This window comes from Pavona decussata, unplaced genomic scaffold (genome assembly GCF_977016875.1).
Source record: "Pavona decussata unplaced genomic scaffold, jaPavDecu1.1 SCAFFOLD_179, whole genome shotgun sequence".
In the NCBI taxonomy this organism is placed as follows: domain Eukaryota; kingdom Metazoa; phylum Cnidaria; class Anthozoa; order Scleractinia; family Agariciidae; genus Pavona; species Pavona decussata.
In genome coordinates, this window is record NW_028145589.1 from 52,501 (window position 1) to 70,061 (window position 17,561).

General features: G+C 38.8%; 1 protein-coding gene across 2 annotated transcripts; it reads left to right on the forward strand.

Annotated features, from left to right (window-relative positions):
- The first annotated feature begins 7,636 nt into the window (after nt 1-7,636).
- Nucleotides 7,637-12,775, forward strand: LOC146463258 (limbic system-associated membrane protein-like). 2 transcript variants are annotated; one of them, XM_085084651.1, is made up of 5 exons: nt 7,637-7,693; nt 7,782-7,844; nt 10,681-11,067; nt 11,406-11,678; nt 12,419-12,775. In XM_085084651.1, exons 2-5 carry the CDS (start codon nt 7,805-7,807, stop codon nt 12,547-12,549), a joined length of 831 nt encoding a protein of 276 aa, XP_084940777.1. In that variant the 5' UTR covers nt 7,637-7,693; nt 7,782-7,804; the 3' UTR covers nt 12,550-12,775. The 2 variants fall into 2 exon arrangements, with proteins under 2 accessions (XP_084940777.1, XP_084940775.1); XM_085084649.1 differs by having other exon boundaries at nt 7,643-7,844.
- Nucleotides 12,776-17,561: the final 4,786 nt, after the last annotated feature.

The following is a 17,561-nucleotide window of genomic DNA, read 5'->3' on the forward strand; positions in this document are numbered from 1 at the left end:
TTCGCCGTTTTTTCTAGATTTTCTAGATTGATAACTTATTTTAACGCTATATGACATCAACACTTCACGTTGTGCCAACAGTCACCTCTAATTTAAATTTTTGGGCGAAATGGCTTTAAAAAATGGGATGGAGATTCACATGGGTGGTCCATGGGTTTCTTTCATGGTTAGTGGGGTCTGTGACACAAAGGTATCAACCGCTCTGTGCTACTTCTGTCAACAGTATCAGTGAGTAATTTAATTTCCGTACCTTTTTAAAGAATAAGCCTTTGGGATTACGCACATTCTCACAGGTGAAGCTATTAAGAATTAAACAATCAAACAATACTGAGTGATTCACTTTGTTTACAGTTTATTTTGTCCAAGGTACTCCATGTAAAACTCGCTAAATAATGTTCTATAGGAACCGATATTTGAACATTACATTATACTTGATAAAATAAACTAATGTAATTCAATTTAAGTTTAAATTAAAAGCTCGTGTCATTTTACGTTTCCAAGAAATCAAGGAACTAACCTGGAACAGTAATGTCCTTGAAAACGAGAGTTATTAGAACAGATTACATTATTCATACTTAGCTTTTTACCCTCTAAGCGTTATATTTTTGGTCTATTTGAACCCTAACTCGGTAAACATTAACGCCCGTTATTTTAGAAGAAAACCTTCAATTCATGGTGACGTCGTCTTCATTGACTTGGGTTTGGAGATCTCCTTATTCTCCTGTTTTACTTTGCGGAATTATTCTGATATATTTGTTGAAGATTTTGAGATTGTCTTGTCAACACTAAAGTAGCCTGTCCCCCCAGTAGTCTTCGTACCTGTCGTCCGCTCCTTCTCGTCTTTCGCGGAGCCTGTTACAGGCTAACATTAAAGATTTACACAAAATTTGCATTGTATAAATCTGTTTTCTTGTTCCTGGTGAAATTTTCGAAACACATGGGGCTCTTTTCGTTAAGACAAATTTTTTTCTAACCGGATGAAATGCGAACGGTACGCAATGATCACACGTAAAAATTTCCCGGAGGTACTCCACTTGTGCCGTTCTATTTGCAAATGTTGTCTTCTTAGGCCATCATTGCGCCATCACGTACTTTTTTTATCTACCAATTAGATTGCAAGTTTGAAAACAAATAGAAAAAAAAGGCCTTTTCATTTGACATGGAAAAATTCGGAAATTTCAACCAAAAATTTGGCTAAATGGAAAGCGGCCACGGTGACTAAATAACGTGTTACAAATCCAGTTAGGATACTGTAGTGACCAGAGAAAACCTGATTTTAACCCAGGGCAACGAACTACACATTAGTGCCTGTAACCACTCGATTACAAGCGCGTTATCTCCTATTAAAAAAAGTACCCCAGGTCTTTATTTGATCATTTAACAGCAACCGTAACACTTTGGAATGTCACATAGCTCCTCGGTGCTTTTGAGACCAGCGTTGCTTTGCACCCAAACACTCCAAGAAAGCGACAAGGTATTCTTACTAAGTAAGATTTTCCATCCAAGACGCAATTGCGCTAAATGTTGGTCGCTTGATTGGGTCTTCCTGCCAACACTGCCGCATAAGTTTATAGCTGATAAACACGAAAAAAGAGCACAGTTAAAATATGTTTTCATAACAGATGGAACGAGGACATGAGCGCGCGAGCGCTGCTTCGCGTCATTCACATGTATTGGCGCCTGGTACCGAAATTAATCTGCTAGCCAGTAGTGGCCTAATGAGAGTTGTACAGCGCCAGGCTAGAACTTGGCGCATTAGGGACAACTTTATCCGTGACCCTATTCATTTGCTTCGACTCATTGTTCCTTTCTTTCGCACGTGTTAGTCTACGTATCAGCCATAGAAATCATATATACAGTCGAATACTCCATGTGCGACCACCTCCCATAAGTGACCACCTATCCAAAACACCAAATTTTTCCCAGTCAAAAGCCTATAGTTGGAACCTCTCGTAAATGACCACCTCTCGTAAGCGAACGCGACCACTTTTTGAGGTGGCGGTATTATAATGTTTCATTGTTTTTAACCCCTTGTAAGCGACCAGTTGACACACAGTCTGATCTCCATGTTCGATGTATGTACTACGCTACTACGTGTTTTAGTGACAACCTAGCACTGCTCGTATTGTCAGACTAGAAAGTGTATGCAATAAATTCTCTTGAATAAGTAGATGTGTTAGACCTGTTCCTGGAAGAGACCCCCTCTGGTTCGACTCTTGTAAGCAACCACCTCCCGTAAGTGACCACTGCATCTTGGTGTTTTGAGTGGTCTCTTACGGGAGGTTCGACTGTAGGTTCAAATTTGATCTGAGAAAGTAAAATGTAACACAGTTTCATAAGACCAACGTTTATCGCCTATAGAGAGTCATCACGCCGGTATCCACGCGCTCTGCTCTCGTCTTGCTTGTCTTCTTTGCTGCTTACAGACTGCGCAAATTTGATAATTGTTGAGTCGTGATCACCGAATAGAGATCTGAGGCGCGAAATAGATTTCCCTTTTACCGACAAATTGTGGAAGCATCGCCGTTGTTCGGAAGCATTGCTACAACCTAAGTTCTACTTTCATTATAAAGTTCGATTATTTGCGCCATCTCACCGTAGTGCAACATTACGCCATTTTCGATTATTACACGGTCCAAAGCTTATTGTGCGTGATAACGGAGGGCTTTCTTGTGTTAAAGGTAACGAAGAATTTCATTCAAAGGTGGACAAACCTTGCAACAGTGCTCTTAATGCTAAGTTTTCACTCGGCGTTATTCACATTCGCTCCAGGATCTATGGGCAGCACGAATTTATTCTCCGAGCTCACGCAAATAAACTACTATTGAAAGGCAAGAATATCACAACAATATCAGAAGAAAACTACTCCTTTGCATTATACTTACAGCTCGGGGTTTATAGCCGGAGGTTTTCGCATTCTGTGGCCACTTGTGACGAAACTAAAAACTTCTTCTCCGGTCTTTCCGTCGTAAGGTGTCCCACCTATGAAGAGTTACAATAGGTTATACAAAATTCCTGCTGAAGGTATCTATCAGTGGAGTGAATATACGGTACTCCGGTTACTACGTTTACAAGGTATGAGGTAAAAGGTTATTCCATTGGGAAGTTTTGCTTTCATTTGATATTTTTTCTGCTGTGTTTTCTTGTAATTCTAGATGATGGAAATTTATGATAATTTAAATTTTAAGCCGTAGTATCAAGAGCATATTCTATATAAATTTAAGACTTTCTTACCGAAGGTAAAAATTTCATAAAAAAACAATTCCATAACTCCACCTAAAATGGTAAAAAAGATTATGGTAGGTTAGTGTGGTTCAATATGCCGTTCTCTCAGAGAAATGTGAAAAAGAACTATTGGCTATTCAAACACTATAAGAACGTTTAGGTTACATCCAATCGTATCAGGTCTTTCTCTGACTCCTGTATAGTAAATGATACATAATTTACATACATGATCAATAATTTCACAAAACTTTTAATGGATTGAAAATATGAAATAGAATCTCTACAAATATCCTGTAAAATTGCAAAATAGTGGAAAATAACCGGAACAATAAGAATCGTTCAGTGGTACGAGCTCCACTTCGCTCGTAAAGTTTGATGGTCTCATCAGTGCAAAAACAGGTATGTGAAAACGTTTGAAGAAGGAAAATTTTTTGAGTTGAAAGACGTATATGACCAACAGCCAAACTCCAGCAATCACAGCGATTGTTGTGAAAGGTGTCAATCGGCTCAGCCTGGCGGACAACAGTGAAGTAGACGACACCAAGATAACCTTTCTGTTTCCTTGTATAGTAAGTTTCCAAGGAATCGTAACTTACTGCTCACGTGTTGAGGAAGTTGCAACTGTTCAAGGAAAACATAAGCGTGCTCGAGCTTTTGTAATTACGCGGGATGCCCTGAGGGCACCGGTCGGGTATCTTTTTCTCCATTGTAGTCACAAAATGTAATGAATAAATTGATTAAACCCGAATTAAACCCAGTTCTCTCCTAGAGGGGAGATTTTTGTCCTCTGTTGTTGCCATTGTCTTCAACAAGAACGGTCCAGTCAAAACCCATTATTTGCGTGCACGTTAGGAGGTAGGCTGAGATGGAGTCTTTCTATTAGTGTGACGTCACATACCCATGATCCCTGGGCTGGAACTGAGAAGGCTTCTTTTGGTGGCTATATTGTTTACATGTTTTAGACTCAAATATGCTGTTTTCATTAATAGTCAATAAAATCGATTGAAAACTAACCACAAAAAAGCCATCCGGCATTTTATGCAATCAACGTTCTTGAACTCCAACAGGTGGTCAGCCATCCAATACAAAGTTAATGCTTACATCGACCCAAGCATCCCGCGTAACGCTCTGAAACTAGCAACCGCGTTTCCAAAGTTCTGACGTCATGCCTATATTTAAAAATCTCCATGGCCTTCTCTCTTACTGAATCTTATTTTATAATAAAGATCCTTATAGTCTTTCAGTATTTTACTCCTTTATTTTACATTAGTAGTAGCTAGCTTGAGGTTTACGCAAACCTGTTTATGGGGGAATTTGAGAGAAAAGCACTAAAGGATTACGCTGATCAACCGTTTCTCTGGCTCCGGTACATAGATGACATTCTGATGGTCTGGACACACGGAGAAGAAAAGCTAGACAACTTCATCACATACCTCAACAACATCCACCCTACTATTAAGTTCTACAACTTTTATTCCTTTCCTGGACGTTAATATTCAACTCGAAAATGGAAAAATCGAAACCGATCTCTATTGCAAGCCTACAGACCAACACCATTATTTACTCCACTCAAGTCATCCTTATCATCCAAAAAAAGCCATCCCTTACAGCCTAGCTCTCCGTTTACGCCGGATTTGCTCCAAAGACGAATTCTTCGAACATCGATCAGCAGAATTGCTCTCATATTTAACAAAACGAGGCAGATACCCAGAAGTGAGACATTACAGGAACATAATCATGATAAAGATAAATCCAAGACCCCAGTCCCCTTCACGATCACTTACAACCCAGCACTACCAAATATTCAAGAAATACTTCACAGGAAACAACCTATTCTCAACTCCACAGATCGCCTTCAAAAAATATTCAAAGATAAACCATTCATCGCTTACCGTCGTTCACCAAACCTTCGAGACCTTTTGGTTCGAGCAAAACTAAAGAACACTAAAGCGACACCAAAGCTCACCTCTGGCACTTTCCGCTGCAACTCCACTCATGGATGTCTCACTTGCCCTCACATTGACAATGCAAGAACTTCGTACACTTTTAGCAACACCGGCAAAACAAGACAAATAGAACAACATATAACCTGTAATTCTACTAACCTTACATATATGATTGAATGTAAAAAATGTAAAAAATAGTATATAGGGGAAACCAAACGCACGATCCGTGAAAGGTTCACAGAACACAGGCAAGCGACAAACAACCCACATCACGCCAACTCTACAGCAGCAGTCCCTACACACTTCAACTTACCAGGTCACTCTTCTGCGGACATGCGACTCATCCCTCTCGAACTACAACCCACCACCAATGCCTCCCGCCGTAAGGCACGCGAGGCTTTTCTAATTTATAGAGGGAAAACGTTATCTCCAGAAGGCATTAACAGGAAAAATGAACCCTGAACCTTGATTATACACTTCTATATTTTTGTTATCTCATATTTACAAGTACGCTGTCTTCATGTCATGTATTAGCCAATCATTTTTTCCATGTATTTTTTCAAACTTTAATTTTAAGAGCCGTTACTATAATTTTGTTATCTCATCTTTACAAGTACGCTGTCTTCATATCGTGTATTAGCCAATCATTTTTTCCATATATTTTTCAAACTTTAATTTAAGGAGCCGTTACTTTATTTTCCTTCAGTATAGCTCTGGCCCTGAGGAAGACTAATTCTATTAGTCGAAATATTGGCCACTTATAAATCTGCCCTTTGCCGTAGTGCCGCGCCAGCATTGCATTCAGTTTTGTATTTTATTTAGTTGTTCAACCTGTTAACACCCCTTAATGAGGATCAATCTAAGAACTGTGAAGGCTTTCTCACCGAACAAGAATGCTACCAAGCTTTAAAACACATGGACAATGGAAAGAGCCCAGGCTCAGACGGCTTCACATGCGAATTTTACAAATTCTTCTGGGATTACGTTAAACAAAATGTTATTGCAAGCATAAATTATGGCTTCGAAAAACGCCAATTATCAATATGTCAAAGAAGAGGTATCATAACACTAGTACCGAAAAAAGACAAACCGACCAATCTCCTTGGCAATCTAAGGCCTATCTCACTTTTAAACATAGACTACAAAATTGCCACGAAAGCAATTGCAAAAAGACTGGAAGCCGTCCTGCCGCTTTTGATAAACGCTGATCAAACCGGCTATATTAAAGGACGTTATATCGGGAAAACGTCAGACTCATTAGTGACATTATTAGCTACACCGCAGCAAAAAACTCCCCCGGTCTTGCTGTCTTCCTCGACTTTGAAAAGGCATTTGATTCTATGGAATGGAATTTTCTTTTTAAGGTTCTTGACAAACTTAATTTTGGTCCTGACTTCAAAAACTGGATACAAACTTTTTATTGCAACACAACTAGCTGTGTCACAAACAATGGTTATGCCTCTGATTTCTTCAAGCTGGAGCGAGGCGTCAGGCAGGGTTGCCTACTATCAGGCACACTCTTCGTCCTTGGTATTGAAATTCTTGCACTTGCAATTAAAAAAAACCCGAACATTGAAGGCATTAGAGTTGGAGCACGCGAGATAAAAATCACACAGTATGCGGATGACACAACAGTTTTTCTAAAAAACCCTGAATCATTGAGTCACTTGTTTGACCTCCTAGAAAAGTTTGAAAGATGCTCGGAAGCAAATTATTTAAAGCTAAACTGGTGAGCAGTGATCTTTGCTATTTATGTTCAAAAACAAAACAAGATCTAAAACATATGCTTGTTTCATGTCCGGTGGTATCAGAGTTCTGGAAAATCTTTCTGGAAGGGTATGAGACTCATACTACCATAAAACTAGAATTGTCAACCGCAAAAATCTTATATGGTATCATAGATAACGACAACCTTTGTAATTTAACTAATCACCTCCTACTAATTGCGAAATACTATATATATTGTTCCAGTATTAATGAAGAACCTTTATCTTTTAGTACTTATCTAACAATAGTGATAAGCAAAGCTGAAATCGAAAAACAAAAATCTCCAAGGACTAATTCAAATGAACGTTATTACAATAAATGGAAACCTTTAATTGACAAAAAGTTTGTGACCTAGAGCTGTATATTACTTTTCTTTGTACTTTGTAAGATGTAACGAAAATGAGCAAGCCATAGTAGTGAATGTAATTGTATTTTTTTCTTTCGTTGTATCCTAGTGTATTGTAAGTATTATTTGTACGTCTTGTAAGGGTAATATAGATATTGTCAATAAAAAAAAAATAAAAAAAAATTATTTAGTTGTTAGGTGGACCCTCGTCTTAACCACTTTTTAGTGAATCTTGATATCCTCAACTGATAATTATATAAAGATTTGATTTATTACTTATTATTACTCGGTGTAGCTTCAACTTGAGCGCTGATTGGCTACAATTGTAAATTGCCTTTTCTCGGAAACCGGATTAACCTCGAAACATATTCAATGCGCACACACATACAACCGTAAACCGAATTTCAGGGTATTTCCTTCAGATTTGGTTAAGTTGCTAAAACAGTATAAAACAATAGTTCGTGAAATGTTAATAGGAAGTTTCTTTGATTCCTCAGCAACACAACCTGGAAAACCTACGATGATTTTAGTTGTGTTCACTTTGGCTCTGTTTATTTCAGGTAAGTTTAATATGTTGCTTAATATTGTTGTAATTTGGAATGATTTATCTCGGTTTCAGTATTGAAACTGAGAGCTGTAATTGTAAAAGTACGGCCACAATATGCTAAGATGTAACGAAAGCGATCAAATGTAACCCGGAAGTACTTTTTATGCTGTGCCGCTGTTCTATCTTAAACCGACGGAACGAGTAAGATATAAAGATAACCCAATGGCAACATTAAAGGAAAATACTTAAATTGTTTAGTGTTTAACCGAGGCAAATTTGTGTAAGCTTACACAGTTTGATCTATTCAGATTCTTTAGCTGAAAATGTAAATTGCCGAAAATTTTAGGGAATGTAATTTTATCCCCCAATTCACGAGCAGCTGTTGGCTTTCTGCTACCTGGCCTTTTTGCGCACTTTAAACGACATTTTTAGCTACATTACATTCACAGAGTTGCAAAGTTTCAGGTGACCTCAGGCGCAAAAAACGCGGCCAGTTTTTCCTCACAATTTTATCCGAATTTCTGAGGCGGTTAATGTCTTTCCGAACGAATATTTCGCAGAAACGAACCGGAAGATGCCCTGTCAGTAATCACAAACGAAAGAGGCTTGTAAAGTACTTGAGAAATAACGATCTCGTGCTTTTGTTATCGTAGTCTTCGCTGAGACATCCTGTCTTGCTCGGGTGTCAGTAAAACGCGGGGTCGGGGTCGGGGTCATTTTTTTTTTTTTTTACCTTTCTTTTTTTTCAACATCACAGGTCATTTGTGGGTCAAATAAGGATTAAAGCCAATATAAAAAAGTTATAAATATGGTGGATAAAAAACGCATGGCCCACACTCTCCTTTTGGCACAAACCTGACTGACCCACCCACTATTAAACATGGATTTTTTGCTTGCAATCAAGAGAGGATCAAGGGGTACCCCTTGATCCTCTCTTGCTTGCAATGTAATCCAAGAAAACCACATTAATTTTGTATGACAAAATCATAAATCTCCGGCCTCCGGCCTCGATTCGTAAAGAATTAAGTCCAGCGAAGTACACTTAACGGTACATCACTACCACTGTCACTCAGCTGTTGGAAACCAGTTTTGCGGTCTTTTGCGAGGGGGACATTGTTATCATTGGAGGTATCACTCCCAACTTCCTGCAGATCACAGTCTTCACTTGCTTCTAAGCTGCTGACACTCGATTCAGATCCACTTGCAATTGTGTTTCTGAATGTGAGCTTACACTAAGCCAAACTTTTTTTTTTCACGTTCATTTCTTTTTCGGTTGTCAGCTTATAACCTCCGATATACTGATTAAGGACAGAAACTCAGGAAATCCTCACAGATGAGTTTCTACCACTACATATCCTCATAGGTCAAGTAACTCTTCCTTTCTGCCTTCTCCCTTCTTTCTCTTTCTCTCTTTTGTTTCATCATGTTAAGGTACGCAAGGCGATGCATGTATTTCACTATCAGGTGTAGCTCATTCTACTGCATACTTCTCAGAGAACGCTGGTATGCTGCTTTCTTTTCTAGTGAATTTTCACCTGCAGGTTGGCAGATAAACGTGTATCTATTCCTCTTAAAAAATAGGATGACCCACCCCCCATGACTAGCTAAAAATTGAACGACCCATTCGTTACCAAGGGCTCAATAACACATGACCCACCCCCTCTCTGCTCCGGCCCACCCCATCCTATACGCGTATCAGAGACCCTCTGCCGAGGCGAGTTTAACGCGCAACAAATAAGTGTTGAGCAATTACCAAGTTAAGAAAGTTTTCAAGTCAACGTTTCCTTCAGTCCCGATTTAAACAAAGTATTTTTTCTTGCTTAATCTGCCTTGCGATACATCTCTAGCTACATGCGATCAGACATTTTTTAAAGAAGGAGGAAGAGGCCCGGGAAAGAGGCAAAATTTCGCACTGAAGATTGAGCGTAAATCCGACCCGTCTGTAGCTCTGTAGTGCCTTCAGATAAGGAGCAAAATTGAGTTAAGATTCTGCCTAGAAATCGTTTCTTCCCAGAAACCTGACAGCTAAACATGTTGAGACTTAATTATCCAGTTCTAATTGTGCCATTTTTGAACGTTTCGTAGAAAGGCTGCTTCCCAATATTATATACATTATCAGAGATCCGCTCTTGCATAGCTCAGCACACGCCGGACTACATGTATAGTGTGGGCTCGTATTCTACTAAATCGGGATAGAAACGCACTTGAAAGAAAACCGAAACAAACGGAAAACTGAGAAATGGTTGATACTGTAATTTAATTTTACTAACGCAGCACCTTAACTCAGGCAACACTATTGAAACTGCAAAATCTACTTCTGTTACATCACCGAAAAGGTTATGATCTATTACTTGCAAAGCTACAAAAATTTGCTATAAAGCGACAATTTTAATGCAATTTCATTTAATAAGGGAAATTGACTGTCGAAATTGAGAGATTTAACTCATATATCAAACACGACGAAGAGTGTTTCATCTGAAAGCGGGTTAGAAAAAAAAGAGACCAAGCCGACTTCTTTTAACTCTTCGTCGTGTTTGTCTGAATTAGTAAACCATTAATAATTCTTGAATAAATTAAAAACAAAAGATCACCAAATTTTATGATGATTAAAATCATATTTTCTGAAATACCCTTCACGGAAGTGTTTTCCCTTTTTTTTCTCTCGTGAATTATTAAACATTTTTAGAAGCTTTACCATAACACATCCACCCCAGAAAAATTTGGCTTATGAGTTTTGTTAGGGCAGGGTCCTGTGCAATCTTTTAAAAGCTTTTGTGAACTCCCGGCGTAACTGGATTTAAAAAAAGTGTATAACATCCTCCCATTCCATTCTTTTTTCAACTCTTTAGCATCATACCAGCAACAGCATCCAAAGATTGTTTCAAGCCCAAGCCGCCCCTTGATTGGCAGAAGCGGAGGTGACGCAACATATAACTGGACTTTCACACTGTGGCCGGGAAGGACTTGGAATGAGAGAGTAGTGGAGGTCATTTTTGGGATCTGGAAAGCTCCAGGATATATTATGCCTAAACTTATCGTTATCAGCAGGCAGGGGCAAGTGTTGACTAAACCACATTTCGAGGACAAAGTAAGCTTCAAGTTTGACATGTCCCGTCTACAAGTGGGATTCATGCTTCACAATTTAAGCGCGTTGGATGAGAAACAATATGCACTTCAAGTTGAGTTTGGGCTGGCCTGCAATCCCTTGACGGACGTTGTTGCTCTTCTTCTGCACGGTAATTAATATTAAAGTTTGAAACTCACAGAATAAATCTTAAGGAAGAGACATGGGATTGGTCGCGACGCAGAGAAAATGAGAAAAAGTAAAAACATTTTGGCATTTCCTCATAAATTACATGCATGAGAAAATTACAGCTACTCCAGTCTGCTAGATGAGTTTGTAAATAACCGTCCTCCATCTATTCCAATCATAGTAATCCTTGTTTCTTTAAACGGAAGATCGGCAATACTTGTCGTAGAGGTACTGGTAAATGTTCTTCAACAGAGTGTTACACCAGGGATATATTCTTATAGCCCTTCATTAAACCTATTTCACATCATTCTCAACAAACAGATCCACCTGAAATAATCAGCCTCTTGAAACGAAACATTCACGTAAGGACTGGAGCCGATTTGGATTTGAAATGTGAGGCGAAGGGACTCCCTGACCCACAAGTCACATGGAGCCGGAATGGAAGGCTTATAAAAAATGAAACTCTGGTCTTGAGACAGGTAACGAAAGATGACAGTGGACTCTACCTGTGCAAAGCGAATAACGTGGCTGGGGAAGACCGCATGGAGGTTAATCTTACTGTTGGAGATGACGAAGAAATGATACAAACTACACGTAAACTGAGATTTAGCGATGTATATCATTCAAGTATTAGAGTGCTGCCCATGGCTTCTATTACTCTGTCAGTGTGCGCATGCGTGAGATACTATTACGACACTTTTGGTCGTCACACGCGATCCCCATTAATTTAGGCGATGTACCGGTACATCTCCACAAGCATTGCCGAGACTGTTATACGTACCTACAGTCAAAGCCAATAGCTACCATATGTGTTGCAGGTGCCTTTACACCCCTCGGCAGTAACGGGTGCCTGTAACAAGGCTTTCGAGTTGTAGAGATCTCTTACGGCCATGACATGCTGATGAGATCTGATGGGCCCAAACAGCTGCCCTGAACAGGCTTCCCTCTAATGAAGGAAGTTAACCGCACTGAGACGCATTACTTATTGTTTTCAAATGCTCCCAGAATTGGCAGACCCCGTTGAAACTGGGAAACCACCTTCTTCTTTTCCCAAGAAACTTCAGGACTACTTGTGAAACTGCCGTGTGAAACAGCGCGTGCTAAAGACGTTTCATTCAACAGTTGTTAGCAAAAGTTGTACCGTCTTAACGGCTTTTGTAAAACTGGCAACTTTGACTTGTCATGAAACGTTACCCGTGTAACTGATCAATGCATGGATGATCAGTATAAAACTGGCATCTGAAAACGGTGTCTGTGTGAAAACAAGAACTAAGAATACAACTCCCAGTCGTAGACTGCACATCTGAAAACTACTGGAGTTTTTTCTGTTTCAGTTTCTAGGGCGACAACTGCAAAACATGTGAGCGCCCGTACGTCGAAGGCAATGTTGTTGGTGCCGATCCTATCGGCATTTCTTGTGCTAATGGTTCCTCAGTGGTCTTGTATGGGTTTCATGGACAACTGAGAAGGAGCAGCAGATTTACACAGGACACCAAGCTTACATTCTATTGCTGTCAATGACAAAGGAAAACTCAGTTTAAAGTTCATTACTGTCGCTATAGCTAATGCGATCATCGGCATAATTATAGTGAACTGTTATGACCTGTAACGTTGCAGCAAGCCGGTTTTTAAGTTAAAGTTAGTGCATTTTTTAACGGATATTGAGAAACTGAAAAAAATTTTTAATCTTGCCTCTTGTGTGTCTCTCTCAAGTATTTCCACATTTACTGTTCTCCGGCTGAGACTTTCAAAGCAACCAAATTGAAAATGTAGGACAAAAATGATTTTGCGAGAACTTAAATCGTTCAGTTACAATCTGAATTCAAAATTTGCATTCAAGCCTGGGATTCTGATCCGTGGCATGATTTCAAAAAGCTGGTTCTGATAACACCGTATCCGCCGTTTAGGCGGAAGCAAAATTGCGTAAAAAATCGTGTCACCCCCAGCACTATTCCACTACTTTTTTTTTTAACTTGAGCAGGGTCACGAAATAAAGAATATCTGTATTAAAAAAGCTACGATCTTGGACCGAATAAAAAAGAAATTTACCCCCTGAAAAAAAAAAAAATGCATTCACGCGCTAACCAAAACGCGCCATTTTTCCGTCAATGAATAGTGGGGGGAGGGGGGGGGGAGTGGTGGGTTTAATTTTTCAGTTGATTTGTCCAAGATTGTAGGTCTGTAGTTTGAGAGACAAATTCGACAAGGGTCCCTTTAGAGGAGGGGGAGGGGGTGGAGGGGGAGGGCTGATTTAGATAATATATAGGTATGGTGGAACGATTTAGTAATAGATTTATAAACAAGTGCACGATAATGTCTTATAACGAATGTCCCTTCTTTTGGGCCAGAAATGATGTAGGTGATGATAGTAGTTAGATATTTGGGTGTATAAGCACACTTTTGAAAATTTCACTGAATTCATACCTGATTCAACAATGAACTCAAAAAACGTAAATCCTCGGTTTTTCAAAAACCTAAATTTTTATCCTCGGTTTCTCAAAAACCTAAATCCTCGTTTTTCATAAATGACACCCAACTGACCCCAACTCACAAACAATCATCGATTAAATCCAACCAACTCATCAATCGATGATTTGAATGATGAATACAATATTTTTGAACACCAATTTGGATATAATTAACCTGTAATGGAGAAAAAATAATCATAAATAATTCAAATTTATGGTTGTTGTGTGACTGGGTGCCGTTACTGTCACGCGTGACGTTGTGTGACTTGTCACAAAAATTGACAAAACCCTAGACGTGGGGTGCTCGGTTGGCTGTTTTCTTGCCTAGCCCCTGCTAGGTCTTTTCCCCGCCGCTGACAAGGCGGCTGTCCCTTCCCAGTTTACCTCTGGGACAGAGGTTGAGTTCGGGAAAGAACTCTGAGCATCCCGCTGTAAACCAGTAGGGCCTGAGCGGGCTCACCCTGGAGGTACCGTCCACTGGAAGACATCCCACACTACTCAGTAATTCACCATCTGCACAAGCCGTCAAACAGGTTTCAGTCAGGGGCCAACTGACACCACCCTAAAGCTTCACCAGAGTTTGTGAACTAATGTAACAAAGGCCTGATTACCTATATATTACACTCAGTTCTGAAATGTTTACACTTGTGGTGCTATTTTTCTGTATATTGCGTAATATTGCTTGATTTGGATTAACACACATGCGCTTTCATGCATGTTCACGATGACACAACCCAAAGGGGACTGGACACTAGTTTGTTAATACACGTGTCGGCCATTTTGTCGCCATTTTGTGAAGAGTTTGTGTTTTGATGTTTATCGTTTATGTTTTGGGATATTTGAACATTTATTTCTCCACTTTCATCGTTCTGATGTTTGTAGACGCTTTTTGAGGTAAGAATATCATTGATCTTGCACACAACAATGGATTTTTTTATTGGATCGACTCGCTATCGAATATTCGTGAGGCCGTGAAATGAGCTTATTATTTTAGCACATCAACTAAATCCTTGATTGGGATCCAAGAGTTAAAGGCATCATTGTATCCTTTCCACTTTACCAAAGCTTGTTTCTTCTTGTAATCTCTCCTGATAACTTTATCGATTCTGAATATCTCCTGATTAGCTTTCAATAATTCTGGTTCATAAAAGCTGCCTTGTATCTCTTCATTATTGAGATCTTTCAGTTTGTATGTGATTGGATTCGTGTATTGAATTTTATCGATAATGAAGACCTCTTCTGTCCAGTTTTCTGTATAACCTCGATCAAACACTTTCCTTTTATACTTTGATATTCTAACCTTTTCACCAACTTGGAATTTTGGCAAAGATGATAATTGCTTCAAATTGCCATAAAGATTGAAGTAAACAGTTCCTTCATTCTTTTTCTTAGATGCTTCTGTCGGTGTCATTTTTATTGAACTGTGTTTAGTGTTATTATACTGATTCAATATTTCAGGCAAAATATCCAGATACATTGTATTGCCTTGGGCAGTGAATCGTTTCCACATTTTATTTTTAATCGTCCGGTTCCATCTTTCCACCACTGATGACTTCTCTTCATTTTCAGTCGAATACAGTGTAATGTTATGTTTATTGAGCAAGTCTTTGAAATGTTTGTTGTAGAACTCTGAGCCTTTATCAGTCCATAGATACTTTGGTTTTCGACCCTCTTTGAATATGCTTTGAAATGCTGTAGTTATAGTCTCACCTTTTTTATCTTTTAATGGGACAATCCAACCGTATTTACTGAAAACATCTATAGCCATGAGAAGATACCTGTTACCTTTATTCCATTTACTGAATTGTTGCATTTCAACAAGATCAGCAGCCCATATTTCATCAATATTATTTACAATAACACGCCGCCGAGTAAAGTTACGCCTTATGGGTTTATGCAGCTCATTAGCTAATTTTTCTTGCCAGTTTTCCTCTTTACCCGACGGCTTTTGACGTTTTTTGGAACCCCAAGACCCAGTTTCTGTTTTGTATTTATTGCATTTCTTGCCAACCGATGTCCCCATTGTCGTTCGGAATATGGAACAGCATCCAATGATTTAACCATCTTTTTATCAGCTTTGTTTTTACATTTTTTGTCATCTTTGCAGACTGAATAATCAACATCATGTTGCATGGCTATTGCATCTGTTTTGCCTGTTGGTTTATCATATATTTCCAATATTTGCCCTGTTTTGGGGTTATATTTTACTTGTTTTTCCAAATCATTGTATGGACCAGTGTATTTGTGCCCTGGAAGTACACAACCAGCTTTGGGTTTTGGTAACATGCCAATTGCTTTGTGTATATCAATTGAACCACCGCTTAGGACAGCGGAACGACTTTTGGGTCGTCCTTTGATTCCTTTATCATACTCATTCCAATTTGGTGGGTGCCAACCAATTGAATCATAGCTTGAACAACTTGGTGTATTGTGATATTTTTTTCCAATCTTTACCATGCTTTGACATGGATAATCTTTGTATTTTTCTAATGTCTTTTTCCCAGCCTTGCCAGACCAAAATTGACTCGACAATATGCCAGTATCTGTGCTAAATGCACTTTTAGCAATGTCTCCAGATTTGTATCTATCAAAGACTTCCTTTGTTGATGGAATTAATGTTCCAACAACATCCATCGACTTCGATGCAACCTTACCAGGCGTACCAAATTGTTCCAAAATTGTATCCAAATTACCACCATCAAGTTCTTTTCGGTCAGTTTTGTACCTTCTTTTTGGTCTTACTTTGGTTGGGAATTTATCAAACATCTCTGATCCAGTCTTTTGAACAAAAGGAGTTGCTTTAGAGATAGCATAATCAATAGCTTTCTTTTGCAATTTAGGGTTTCTAAGTGCTTCAGACCCATAATATCGACCCATTTCAACTGCTTTCTTTCCCATCCATGGTATTGCATGTTGAATTAACATATCAGCACCAGTTGATGCTAAAGTATCCATTATGCCCCCCCCCCCCCCCCCCCTTCGGAGGGGCTATTTAGTTTCCCTGTTTTTTTTAACAAATTTGGTTTTAGTTATACCACATTCAGCACATGTACAGAAGAACATGAGCCGACCATTTTTGGCTTGCTTGTAACCTGCAGGCTCAACACATTCAGTTTGTTTCTTTTGTTTAACACAATATGATTTGACCATTTTATATCACTATATTAGATTAATTATCATCAGAGTCAGACTCATAATCTGAGTCACTTTCATCATTGATGGATTCTCTGTCAGACTCATGCTCGCTGTAGTCACTTGAATCATCTTCAGAATCTGTTACCAATGTACACCATGAACAAACATCTCCAAAATGATCAGTTTCTTCTTGACAATCTTCGCAAAATTTTCTCATATACTATTGATTAGATAATTTTTTAAAATATTGGATTATAAAATTGTGCATTGTGGATTGTTTTCAATATACTTGTACCCTTTTGTCTCTCAAATAAATAATACAAACACCAATAGCCACACAATACTGAATCTCTTTCCTGGATTTCATCTCCTGAATACATTAATCGTTTGCCACTTGTTGACATGAATTGCATAATTTCTTTTGGCATAATTAACCCAAAACTATCAAAATATTCTACATATTTGTCTCCGTTTCGATACGCAACCCAATGTGTACCTGCTCCAATCTGTGAATCCAGGTTAATGATACCAACTTCATCTTTTTTCATCTTTTGTGGTAGATTATCTCTGCTGTAAATGTCTCTGAAGTGTTTTATTTTGAGTTTTTTGACCCAATCAATGAGTTCAAAGTTACTGAGTGGTTTATTTATGAATTTCACAGAATGTCTCCGATTAATGGAATCCCCTTGAATGGACTGTTTTTGCCTAATAACAGACCTTTTCCTTTTTTAGTTTTTTTTTTTCCTTTGCCATATTGATCCCATGTACCGAAAAATGGAGGCGGCCTATAATTAACTGGCAGGACCAAACCACCATCTTTTTTGGTTGTGTTTGGAACAAAAACTGGGACCGATCTTCTGGATCTACTTTTATC